This window comes from Bubalus kerabau, chromosome 1 (genome assembly GCF_029407905.1).
Source record: "Bubalus kerabau isolate K-KA32 ecotype Philippines breed swamp buffalo chromosome 1, PCC_UOA_SB_1v2, whole genome shotgun sequence".
Taxonomy (NCBI): domain Eukaryota; kingdom Metazoa; phylum Chordata; class Mammalia; order Artiodactyla; family Bovidae; genus Bubalus; species Bubalus kerabau.
This window is the reverse complement of record NC_073624.1, coordinates 152,052,759-152,065,890: the sequence shown is the minus strand read 5'-3', so window position 1 is coordinate 152,065,890 and position 13,132 is coordinate 152,052,759. Positions and strand designations below refer to the sequence as shown.

The 13,132-nt window shown below is 38.1% G+C and overlaps 1 protein-coding gene across 2 annotated transcripts in view; it reads right to left on the bottom strand.

The window, feature by feature from the left end:
- Positions 1-3,516: 3,516 nt before the first annotated feature.
- The window catches only part of MCU (mitochondrial calcium uniporter), a 438,436-nt gene continuing 428,820 nt past the window's right edge, over positions 3,517-13,132 (bottom strand). Inside the window, exons 8-9 of one of the 2 annotated variants that reach the window (XM_055535454.1) lie at positions 6,179-6,295; positions 3,517-4,831 (exon numbers count right to left, since the gene is read on the bottom strand). In XM_055535454.1, coding sequence (XP_055391429.1) covers positions 4,754-4,831; positions 6,179-6,295 — 195 coding nt within the window. In that variant the 3' untranslated portion in view covers positions 3,517-4,753. The remainder of the gene's footprint in view (positions 4,832-6,178; positions 6,296-13,132) is intronic. The other variant, XM_055535455.1, reaches the window with a different exon arrangement.

Sequence of the window (13,132 nt, the reverse complement as noted above, 5' to 3'; positions counted from 1 at the left end):
AAGAGGAACTAAAAAGCCTCTTGATGAAAGTGAATGAGGAGAGTGAAAAAGTTGGCTTAAAGCTCAACATTCAGAAAACTTAAGATCATGGCATCTGGTCCCATCACTTCATGGCAAATAGATGGGGAAACAGTGGAAATAGTGTCAGACTTTATTTTTTTGGGCTCCAAAATCACTGCAGATGGTGACTGCAGCCATGAAATTAAAAGACGCTTACTCCTTGGAGGGAAAGTTATGACCAACCTAGACAGCATATTGAAAAGCAGAGACATTACTTTTCCAACAAAGGTCGGTCTAGTCAACGCTATGGTTTTTCCAATGGTCATGTATGAATGTGAGAGTTGGACTGTGAAGAAAGCTGAGTGCTGAAGAGTTGATGCTTTTGAACTGTGGTGCTGGAGAAGACTCTTGAGAGTCCCTTGGACTGCAAAGAGATCCAACTAGTCCATTCTAAAGGAGATCAGCCCTGGGATTTCTTTGGAAGCAATGATGCTAAAGCTGAAACTCCAATACTTTGGCCACCTCATGCGAAGAGTTAACTCATTGGAAAAGACTCTGATGCTGGGAGGGATTGGGGGCAGGAGGAGAAGGGGACGACAGAGGATGAGATGGCTGGATGGCATCACCGACTCGATGGACGTGAGCTTGAGTGAACTCCGTGAGCTGGTGATGGACAGGGAGGCCTGGCGTGCTGCGATTTATGGGGTCGCAAAGAGTTGGACACGACTGAGCAACTGAACTGAACTGAACTGAATGTTAATCTTAAGTTCCGAATTTATCACCTCCCCCAACATATCCCCTTTGGCAACCATAAGTCTGATTTCAAGATCTGTGAGTCTATTTCTGTTTTATAAATAAGTTCATTTTTATCACTTTTTAAAAATCAGATCTGGCATATAAGTAATATCATACAATTTTTCTCTTACTTCATTTAATATGATAATCTCTAGGTCCATCCATATTGCTGCAAATAGCATTATTTCATTCTTTTTATGGCCGAGTAATAGTCCACTGTATATATGAACCATTATCTTCTTTATCTATTCCTCTACTGATGGACATTTACGTTGCTTCCGTGTCTTGGCTATTTTAAGCAGTGCTGCAATGAACACTGGGGTGCATGTATCTTTTCGAATTAGTTTTCTCCAGATACACGCCCAAGAATAGGTTGGCTTGATCATATGGTAGTTCATATTTAGCTTTTAAAGGAACCTCTATACTGTCCTCCATTATGGTTGTATCAATTTACATTTCTACCAACAGTGTACGAGGATTTCCTTTTTTTTTTTTTTTTTTTTTTTTTAATTTTATTTTATTTTTAAACTTTACATAACTGTATTAGATTTGCCAAATATCAAAATGAATCCGCCACAGGTATACATGTGTTCCCCATCCTGAACCCTCCTCCCTCCTCCCTCCCCATTCCATCCCTCTGGGTCGTCCCAGTGCACCAGCCCCAAGCATCCAGTATCGTGCATCGAACCTGGACTGGCAACTCATTTCATACATGATATTTACATGTTTCAATGCCATTCTCCCAAAGAGGATTTCCTTTTCTCCACACCCTCTCCAACACTTATTGTTTATAGGTTTTTTGATGGCCATTCTGACTGGTGGGAGGTGATTCCTCATTGTAGTTTTGATTTGCATTTCTCTAATAATTAGTGATGTTGAACATCTTTTAATCTTTTTGGTCATTGCCTATCTTCTTTGGAGAATGTGTATTTAAATCTTTTGCCTATTTTTTGATACGGTTGTTTGTTGTTTTGATATTGAGATATTGAGCTGCATGATCCATTTATATATTTTGGAGATTAATCCCTTGTCAATTGCTTAGTTTGCAAATGGCTTTTTGTTTTGTTAATGGTTTCCTTTGTTGTACAAAATTTAAGTTTAGTAAGATCCCATTTGTTTTTGTTTTTATTACTCTAGGAGGTGGATCAAAAGATACATTGCTGCAATTTATGTCAGAGAGTAGTCTGTTTTCCTCTAAGAGTTTTATGCTAGCTGTCCTTACATTTAGGTCTGTAATCCATTTCAAGTTTATTTTTGTGTGTGGTGTTAGCGAGTATTCTAATTTTATTCTTTTACTTGTAGCTGTCCAGTTTTTCCAGCACCACTTACTGAAGAGACTACATTTTCTCCATTGTATATTCTTGCCTACTTTGTCTTAGATTAGTTGACCATAGGGGCTTGAGTGTAGTTGTTATTTGTTGAATGCAAACAACAGCTTAACATTTTCAATCTTATCTTCTTAAGCCTTATGTATCTTAGGAATGTCTGTGTCAGTGGCTGTGAGCTGACTGGAGGCAGGACGGTGGCTGTGGAGGCTCTTAGTATATCTCACACTGCACTTAATGCAGAGATTTAACACATGCTTTTCGATAGGCCTTCAATGGACTAAGCAGCATGTGGTATCTTCCCATTGGGTAAACATTATAAACTTGATACAAACTCTTAAAATGATGAGAATTTGATCTTAGTTCTTTCTTGAACAAGTTTCTGGAGTCTAGGAGACCACACTGGTGTTCAGATACAATGGAGATAGCGCCTGTTAACCAGGAGATAAGGATATTAGTCTCAGGGTGCTCTCTGGGTTGTTGATAACTGAACTTCTGGTAGCTTTGAAAAACTAGGAAAATATCAACCATCTTAAGTTTAGGAAGACTTCGTGAAATACCTTTTAAAAATACAGGCTCTGGGTACAAAACAGTTTCCAAATTGTATTTTTATAAAGATTAATTTTAAAGGTAAAAACCTTCCCACTTTGAATCAGAAGAAAACAAGCTTGTTTTTACTTTTGATTTTGGTTGCTTTGCTTTAAAGAATGAGATGCTATAGTTCAAAAATTGAATAAGTATTTATTGTTCCAGAGGTACATTGCTTTTTATACATATTTCATAAATGATACAGGATTTTACACATGTTCAATATTTTGCTATTTGTTTAAAGGACTTTTCTTCACGTTCTCCCCTCCCTAGCCTCCCACACAACCTGAAAGGATTTGCTCATTGCACTGTGCTGTTTCTTCTTAAAAACCCTGCAGTACAAACAGGATAAATGGTTTAAAAATAATTCACAGAGCTTAACAGAAATAAATGAGGGAAGGGGGTTGAACAACTTGGGGGCGGATGAGGAAGGAAGTGGGAGGAGGGACGGGAAGTGGAGACATGCATCCTTTCATTCCGTCATGCCAGTGGAAGGGAGGGGTGGTGGCAGGAGCAGCAGCAGCAATCCTGGCTGGCCTTCAACCTCTGCAAGGCACCTGGAGTCTGGGTTTGTCACTTAAAGTGTTTCTCTTCATACACAATGATCCCAAAGAAGGAAGAAAAAGAGAAAGAAAACCCTTGCCACAAGGAGGAGGGATGGATCATGTGAAAGAACAAAGTGAATCAGCTAGCTGTGTGGCAAGCCCCATCATCCTTTCATCCTGCCCCCACAAGTCATTATTAATAAAAACAGATCAGACACAGATTCCTTTGACTCTCCAAGTGCAGATGTCATCTGGAAATACGATAGAAAATATTTTGATAGAGTATAAGATTATTTCCTCTTTCTCTCAATTTAAGATAAGAAAAAATAGGGTGAAGAGGGTAGGTTGAAAGAAACCATAGAAATGTATTCCTATATAAAGATAAATTGCACCCTTTGAGATCCACTCACTTGATTTACAACTGCTTAAGTGGTGGAGGTGGGAGGGTTCACAAGCAGCATGGAAGTGTGTATCCTTTGAGACTAACAAAGCCTCCAACAAGGCAAGGCCATCTGGGTGGCCTGGAATGCCGTCACACAAGCAGAGGAACAGCACTGAAACTACTCGGGTTCTGAAATGGCTACAGAGCCATGATTTTTAGCCAATTTGTAAACCTTACATCTTCCTGATTCAGTAATATAGTTAAACATTCCCCCTCTGGCTTGAGTTGTGGAGGGAGAGAGGAATATCAATGGGATAGTTAAATAAAGGAGGGAAATTTGTCTTCCTCTTAAAGATTAATTAGTAAAAAACAAAACAAAAGAAACCTCATGCAGTGTTGCCAATGATTTCTAGATAGTGATTCAGAGCACTGAAATATATAGACATTTAAGAAGGTATGAAGGGATAATCCAAAGAGTCAATTATCAAACAGTCATAAATTGGTTCCAATTATCATATGGATAAAACTAGCATACCAACAGGTGTGGGTGGTCAGAAATGTGCACAAATGGGAGAGATTCCTGGTAACTTTGCAGAGACTGGGTCCAGTCTAAAATAAAAGCTAATGACATGGGCTCAGACTCTGTTTGCCACCCACATATCTTGAGGTTTTCCTTTTCTGGTGGATTTATTTACTCCTATGTCAAAATTAAGAAAAGTTAAATTAAAAAAAGAAAATTAGAGCTGAGTGGGGTGCTGGTGTGTTACTGTTTTGCTGACCCTGCAAAGAAGATGCAAGAGACAAACACCCCCAGCATCAATTTTTCTTTGTGAATCTAATCTCCCAACTATATAGTGTATCCTTTTCATCCAGAAACTGAGATGCTTTGATTAAGACAGTATTTCACGAAGCCCTTTGAGCTTATATTCCACAAAGCGTGATCTTCAGATTTTAACACTCCTTTTTTCCCTAAGATCTTTTTGTTTTTGTTTTTTAATTAAAGGTAAAAACCCTCTACCCCAACATGGCTCCCAGCTTCCACCTGCAATGCTTTAATTAAAAAGGCCATAGTTATAAACAGGTGTTCTTTCTGCCGGGACTCAGAGGCTCCTTGCAGATCAATCTTTTTCACCAATTTGTCGGAGGGGCAGATGTACTTGTAATGGGTCTCTCAGTCTCTTAAGGTCCATTTCTGCCTAAAATAGAAACAAAAGGTGAGAAAAACTGGCTAGTCAAGCTTTCAATGATATTACTGCCTCCTGAGAAAAGGAACTTGTCTTTCCTCCATCATTATGAGTCAAAGAAACTATCTGAATCACTCTCAAAGTACGAGTGCCTCAGTGGCGAAGGGTGTTAAAGGCTCAGGACGGTAAAGGCGCATGGAAACAGAGGCTGGTCCCGGTAGCTTCAGCTGTCAGCAGAGCTTCCAGAAAGGCTGTGCAGTCAGCAGGGCAGGACTCGGGGCTCAAGAATGCGAGAGCATCGGAGGTACCTTGATGGCGTTGCTTCAGAGAAGCCCTTTGGAGCCAGAATTTAAATTATGCTGCTCAAGACTTTAGTTATTTGTCTAGTTGCTGTTTAAGCTTTTCATTTATCACTAATTTTAAAAATAGGGGTGTGAAGTCAACTGCAGCACTTTCAAAATTCACACATGCTTGGGCCTCACCCCCAGTGTGGGGATGGGGCTGAAGCACCTATTTTTTTAATAGCTCCAGAGACCACTCTGCTACATTCCCTCCAGTTGACAACTACCACACACAGCAACAGAAGGTAAGAATTCACTTAGGCCGAGGCAGGAAGACAAATTAAACCTATTCAGAGTGCAACCCCATCACCACAAAGGGACAGAGAAGGTGGAGAAGGTCCAGAGAAGATAATTAAACTTTGAAGAGAAGGGAATGGTTTCCTGAGGTTTTAAAAAACCTCTAAAGTAATGAAAGACTGCAAAGAAAAGGAATGAGTATTTCTTAACCAAAATCAAAGATATCAGAGTGAGGGGAAGGCATAATCAGAAATGTGCAAGAGGTAACTGTTATAAGAAATAAAATATCAATCTTTTAAAAAAGCGTCTAGTAGCTCAATAAACTCTGACTGGCACCTGGCAAAGATTTCTAGTAGTCTCTCTTTTACCTGGATTTTATTTTTGCCCCACTGCTACCACACATTTTAGGTGAGAGATCTTGGGGGTCAATTGTAGAAAGATTAAAAAAAGAGAGAAAGATAAAAGCAGACAGAAAGGTAAAGATACAAAAACTTTACTAAAAATAGGTCTAAAAATTTCAACATGCTCGTGTTAACAGGATAGATGGGACACATGATCTTTTCTTGTGTTACATAACACCTGCTTGTGTTATATAAAACTTCCTGGAGAGCTGTGTATGTTAAAACAGTCATTTCTACTGGTTGAGGAATCATTTGCATAGGAAGAAGAGGACTGGATCATTCTTTCAGAGTTTACCCATTTAAGTAGTGTGATTACAGATGATGACGCCGCCACTGCACAAGATGGGGCTGGGGTTTACTTTCATTTTTGGAAAACTTACCTGAGCAATTGCATCCTTGAGTTGATTGTATTTCTCTAGGTCAAAACGTGACTTTTTGGCTCCTTTATGGAAAAATAATAAGTACTGTCTGTCTCTGGCTTCTGGATAAACATATTCCTACAAAAATAAAAGAAAAATTAAATTATTAGTCCTTAGTACACTATCGTCACAAAATAAGCCCTTACTATTGATTAGATTCAGTACACATGATTGCATATAAAGATATACTACTGACATGTGCTATGTTAAATATTTCTTAAAATTTTTTTATTGTGAAAACACAGAAGAGAACACAAAACAAAAATGTACTTCCTAAAGAATCATCATCACATAATAAATGTTAATCATCACCAGGTAAAGAAAATAGAATACTGCCAATCACTCAGAAGCCTCCTTCGTGCCCCTGTCCAATTACTCACCCTTTCTTCCCCTACAAAATAATCACTATCAGGACTTTTATGGTATCTGTTTTCTTGCTCTCTTTGTAGCTTTCTTACTTAAAATGCATCTTCCTGAGCTCTACAGATCAGTTTCACCTGGTTTTTAAAATTTTGTATTAATAAAAATGAAGTCAGAGAGTACGCAATGTGTATGACTACTTTCACTCAGTATCATGTCTGTGATACTCATCTTTTGCGTGCACCAGTTCCAGGCGTATTGCACGGTGATTCAGATACAGGTAATTACAAAATACTGAGCATCATTCCATGTGCTATACAGTGGGTCCCTGTTGCTTATCTGTTTTATATATAGTAGTGTGTGTATGTTAATCAAACTCCTAAATTATATTATTTACATGACTACCTCATATTTTATTTTATAAAATTTTATTTATCTATTTATCTTTGGCTGTGCTGGGTCTTGTTGCTGCAAAGGCTTTTTTCTAACTGCAGAGAGCAGGGGCTACTCTCCAGTTGCCGTGTGCAGACTTCTCACTGCGGAGGCTTCTCCTGCTGTGAATCACGGACTCGAGGGCACTTGGGGGCTCAGTAGTTGTGGCTCGGGGGCTCTAGAGCACAGGCTCAATAGTTGTGGTGCACAGGCTTACTTGCTTCACAGCATGTGGGATCTTCCCGAACCAGGGATTGAAGTTATGTCTCCTGTACCGGCAGGCAGATTCATAAGTCACCAGGGAAGCCCTACCTAACATTTTAAAAACAACTTTACTTAAGATACCATACAATTTACCTATTTAAGGTATAACAGTGCTTTTTAGCACAGCCACAGAATTGTACAATCATTACTACAGTAAATTTTAGAATATTTTCATCATCCCCCAAAGAAACCCCATACCCTTTAATATCACTTCTGATCTCCCTCCATACTTCCAGTTCTAGGTTAACTACCTGTCTACTTTCTGTCTCCATAGATTTGCCTATTCTGGATATTTCATAAGTGGAATCATACAACATATAGCCTTTTGTGTCTGGCTTCTTTCAAGGCTCATCTGTTTGTTTCATGGATCAGTACATTATTTCTTTTTATTGCCAAATAAGATTCCATTGAATGGATATGCTACACTTTGTTTACCTATTTGTCAATTGATAGACATTCATGTTTTCCCACTTTTTGGCTATTATGAATAATCTTGCTATGAACATTTGTGTACAAATTTTTATGTAGACACATGTTTTTACTTCTCTTGATGATATACAGCATTTTCATGATGACTCGTGAGGCTGAGGCTTTTTCATATCCTCTTTTATGTTACTGACCGTTTACGCATCCTCTTAGAAGTGCCTGTGTGTATCTGCGTTGTCTGTCTTTTTCTTATTGGCTTGTAGGATTTGTTAATATATATGGATCCTTTGTTGGATATACATACTGCAAACATCTCCTCTCAGCTCATTCTCTCTCCTAATGGTGTTCTTCAGTAAAAAGATGTTCTTAATTGTTAATACAGCCTAATTTATTATTCCTATTTTTTATGGCTAGCACTTTTTATTGTGTAAACAGCTATTTTCTGTTCCACAGTAATGAAGATGTTCTTCTATATTATTATTTCCCAGGAGCTTCATTGTGCTACCTTTCACGTTTAGATCAACAATCCATCTGGAATTAATTTTGTTTATAGTATAAGGATGAGGTCATTTCTTTTTTTCATATGGACAGTCAATTGTCCTAGCACCATTTACCAAAAGACTTTTTCTCTGCAGCGCCATTTTTTAACATCATCAGTTCATTTACACTAGGGCTGTTCCTACTTTGCTCTTCTATTCCACTGGGGACTACTGTCCATGCCTGCATCACTGTCTCAGTCACTGTAGTTCCGCAGTGTCCTCTGTACTGGAGCGCTGTAGACTACTCAAGGTGCAGTCTTCATACCTGACCATGGTGTCCTCTGTACCTATCGCTGTAGACTACTCAAGGTGCAGTCTTCATACCTGACCGTGGTGTCCTCTGTACCTATCGCTGTAGACTACTCAAGGTGCAGTCTTCATATCTGACCGTAGTGTCCTCTGTACCTATCACTGTAGACTACTCAAGGTGCAGTCTTCATATCTGACACAGTCAATCCTTTTATGTAGTTTTTCTTCAAGAGTTTATTGACTTTTCTTAGTGTTTTTATTTCCATATAAATTTTAGAAGTAGCTTAATCAAATCTCTTCCCCCAATCCCAAATTTATTGGGATTCTAAATGGGGTTGCAATGAATCTAACAGATCAATGTGGATAGAACCAACATTTTTACAGCATTTACTTTTCTGGTCCATGAACATGTGGTATCATTACATTTATTAAATCTCCTTTAATTTTATGCTTTTCTACATAGACATCTTGTACATCTTTTGCATGATTTATTTTTAAAAGTCATTTTAAGTTGCATCTTTTAAAAAGTTTCATTTTCTAACCATTTGTGGTTGGCATATAGATATGTAACTCATTTATGTGCACTGACCTTGTATCCAGTAACCTTAATGAAACTCACTTATGAATTCTAACCAATTATCTATATATGTTTTTAAAAATTTTCTATGTGCAAAATCTATGTATCATGCTAGTTGTTTTTCTTTCCAATATTTTCATCCACTGTATCTTTTTCATGCCTTCTGCATTGGCTAGGACCAAAAATAAAAGTGGAATGGAAGTGGTACTCTTACCCTTTTTCTAGGCAACAAAGGGACATTACAACACTTCACGTTCACTTACCCCTCCAGATACATATGCTATTTTTGTATGTTTTCATTTTTTCTGTGTTTTACACATTTACTGTTCATTTGTCGTTATTTTTTGGCTGTGCTGTGTCTTTGTTGCAGCACGCAGGCTTTCTAGTTGTGGCGCGTGGACTTCTCATTGTGGTGGCTTCTCCTGCTGCACAGGCTCTGGGTGTGCGGGCTTCGGTAGTTGTGGCACAGGGGCTCAGTAGCTGTGGTGCATGGGCTTGGTTGCCTTGTGGCATGTGGAATCTTCCTGGACCAGAGATCAAACCTGTGTTCTCTGCATTGGCAGGTGGATTCTTAACCACTGGACCACCAGGGAAGTCCATTTAATATTCATTTAGATTCACTCACAAATTTACCATTTTCATTGCTCTTCATTCCTTCCTGCTCTTTTTGACTTTCCATCTGTGATAACCTTCCTCTGCCCAAAGAACAACCTCTAGTATTTCCTTTGTACAGATCTACAGGTGACAAGTTCTCTATTCCTTTTGTCTGGAAACATCTTTATTTAACCTTTATTTTGGAAGGATATTTTTGCTGAGTATAGCATCCTAAGTTGACAGTTATTTTCTTTCAACACATTGTAGCTACCATTCTATTACCTTCTGGTGGTTGAGATTACCTTCATTTCTGTGGTTGACATGCTATCTAACAGTGACTCCTCTGAAGGCAATCCTTTCTTTTTCTCCTTTTGCTTCTCTTAAGATTTCTTCTTTGTCTTTGTCTTTTGCAATTTTACTTCTGATGTGTCTAGATGTGGGCTTCTCTTCCTTTACATTGTTTGGTATTTGACAGAAGTTTTAAATCTATAAATTAATGTCTTACATTATTTTGGAAAACTCTCAGTCATCAGCTCTTTAAATATTGTTTGTTCCCATTCTTTTTCTCCTCTCCTTCTGAGACACTAAGAAAATTAAAAATGTATTAGGCCTTTTCACTTTATCCTCTATACCTCTTACCTTCTCCTGTATTTTACTTCTTTATGTCTTTCCATATTTATTTCTTCTGATTTATTTCCAGGTCACTATATCCTGCTTATGTCTACTCTGCAGTTAAATCAATCCATTAAATTTGTTCTCTAGAATTTTCTTTTTTTTTTTTTTTTAATCAAGTTATCTGTTAATATTCTCAACCTTACCTTTTATCTCCCCGAATATAGTAAGCATAATCATTTTAAAGGCTTTGTCTGATAAATCCAGTTACTAGATCTCCTATTTGTGTTTCAAACGTCTATTGTTTTTATAGGTATTTTCTTGTGTTATCTGTTTATTTTTTATTGTATGTTTAACTCTGTATTTAGGCTTAGGATAATGTTATCTCCTCCCAGGGAGATTAATATTTTCTTCCGCCTGGAACCTGTGAGATTAGCACTATGGGACTTCCAGTATTCTAGGACTACTTCAATCCAATTTACAACACTGGGATGATTGAAAGAACAGGTTCTTCTATTCTACAATAGTGGCCTTTAAAATTCCAAACCAAAGCAAACGTGTTTCAACCTATTTTAGCAATCCCTGGACATGAATGTCTATGGCTGTGGTCCTTCTGGGTTATCCAGTATGGCTTAGCTTCTTGGCCACTCGGCCTTTACTCAGTGTAAATCCCCAGAGGAAAAAGGACACCTAAACACCAGACTCACCTTACTCAGACTTCTCTTCTTCTGGTCCTTGCCCGGTAATTTTTGTTATCCTGTGTGTTCTCTAGAATCTACAGGCAGATGTGTTTTATGTTTTGTTTAACTATTTTAACATTTCCTAATGAGAGCATTGTTCTGATTACCTAGTATGCCACAAGTGGAAACAGAAGTAAATATTTAAATACTGAGGATGACAGATAACAACTGAACAGTAGTTGAGGGGTTTGTGGAAGCTTTTTAAAAAGATAGAATCATGATCTGGATCAAATAATATTGACCTAAGGGACAAATGCTGGTTTAAAAACTTGTGAGAAAGCCCTCTACTTTCATCTAAGTTGCTGTGACTAGGCTACTTACTTACCTTTGGTAAGGATATAAATGGATACACTAATTCAATTTATTCAGATCTAGTCTATGTATCCTCTCTTGGGCAACAAGCATTTACTAAGCAACTGCATGCTAGACTCTATTCTAGAAACTTGGTTATTTGATAATAACTGAGAAGAAAGACATGGAGAGCTTTATTATAAAGGAAAGAGAATCAGAGAGGGTTTGGTAACATAGAGAACATACAAAAAATACATACTGGGGTAAGATTCTGGAAGGAGGTAATAAGATTAAGAAGAGGAAGAAGAGCTAGCCCTGATTAGGAAAATGCCACCTCTTATTTGAATTTAAGGAAATAGTATGAAAGTCAGTAAGGATACTATTAAACTCACAGAGTTTAGGAATTAGAAAGCTTCTATCTGTTAAGCTCAATTTTCTAGGAGAAGTAGAAGGCAAAGTTAAAGGTGGGATGAGGAGCTTGATGTGAAGTCTTGAAATAACTTTATCGGGGAAGAAAATCTAATTAGAAATATAAGCAGTTGCCCATTCCATACTATTACATGATTTTTCTCTAGCAATGTTCAGTAGCCTGGATATAGGGTAAATGGCTAGAATTATCCAAGATTAGGAGTTTACAGAGTACATATAATGGAAAGACAATGGAGCAGTGACTGAACAGAATGGCAATATGGTCTAATTGGGACAGAAAAGGAAGCAACACATGAGGAAGGTGACAAAACACGTTAAGAGAGACGTCAGGAGCCTACAGGTTTAGGCATACTAGTTTTTATTATAAGTAGGTTCTGAATGGTCACTGAAGTAGTTTGCTGGAGTATAACAGAACATAAAGCATGAATGTTGGAACTGAGATGACAAAGGGTATTAAAGGCTAGGTCAGTGTTTCTTAGTCTTTTTTCATCATTACCTTAAGATGCCTTTTTAGATATTTTCCCCTTAGCTGCCTCTTCTCCCCAAAGAGGTTTTAATACCACAGATAGACTGTATATCCATTTATCTGTTGTAATTTCCAAGATGTTTTACTCCTCAAGAACCAATTTTTGCCTCCTTGAGGGTGACATCCTCTTTGTTGAAAATACTTGGGCTAGGGTATTGAATAGTGGTTCACATGCCTGCTGAAGTAACTTTTTCAACTGGCATTTTCTTATTGTCAGGCTCCTTTTTCATATGATAGAAAGTGGTACTCAGGTCTCACTGAAATATTAGTAAAATTCATTATGCTACTTGATTTTATGATCTCAAGGAACTTGTCATCTTATAAAAATTCTTTGGAACTTTATACACTTTGGAATCTATTTAGGTTGCTAATAAAAGCTTATTCAACAGTTTAAATGCTACTGAATAGGCTTTTGCTTCATGGGTGTTAATTATGGCTATTGATATGGGGAAGAATATTTTACATTCAATTTGGTCAATGTTTTCCTACTCACAAGACTAAATTGTTTACTACTGCTATTTTGCAACCAGTCACTTGGGGGCAGCAAAAATGTTGAGGAATCACAGCAGTTCAGCATTTAAACAGTAGGACAGATAGGCACTGTATTCAGTTCAGTTCAGTTCACTCGTGTCTGACTCTTTGCGACCCCATGAATCACAGCACGCCAGGCCTCCCTCAGTTCAGTTCAGTTCAGTCGCTCAGTCGTGTCCGACTCTTTGCAACCCCATGAATCGCAGCACGCCAGGCCTCCCTGTCCATCACCAACTCCCGGAGTTCACTAAAGACTCACGTCCATGGAGTCAGTGATGCATCCAGCCATCTCATCCTCTGTCGTCCCCTTCTGCTCCTGCCCCCAATCCTTCTCAGCATCAGAGT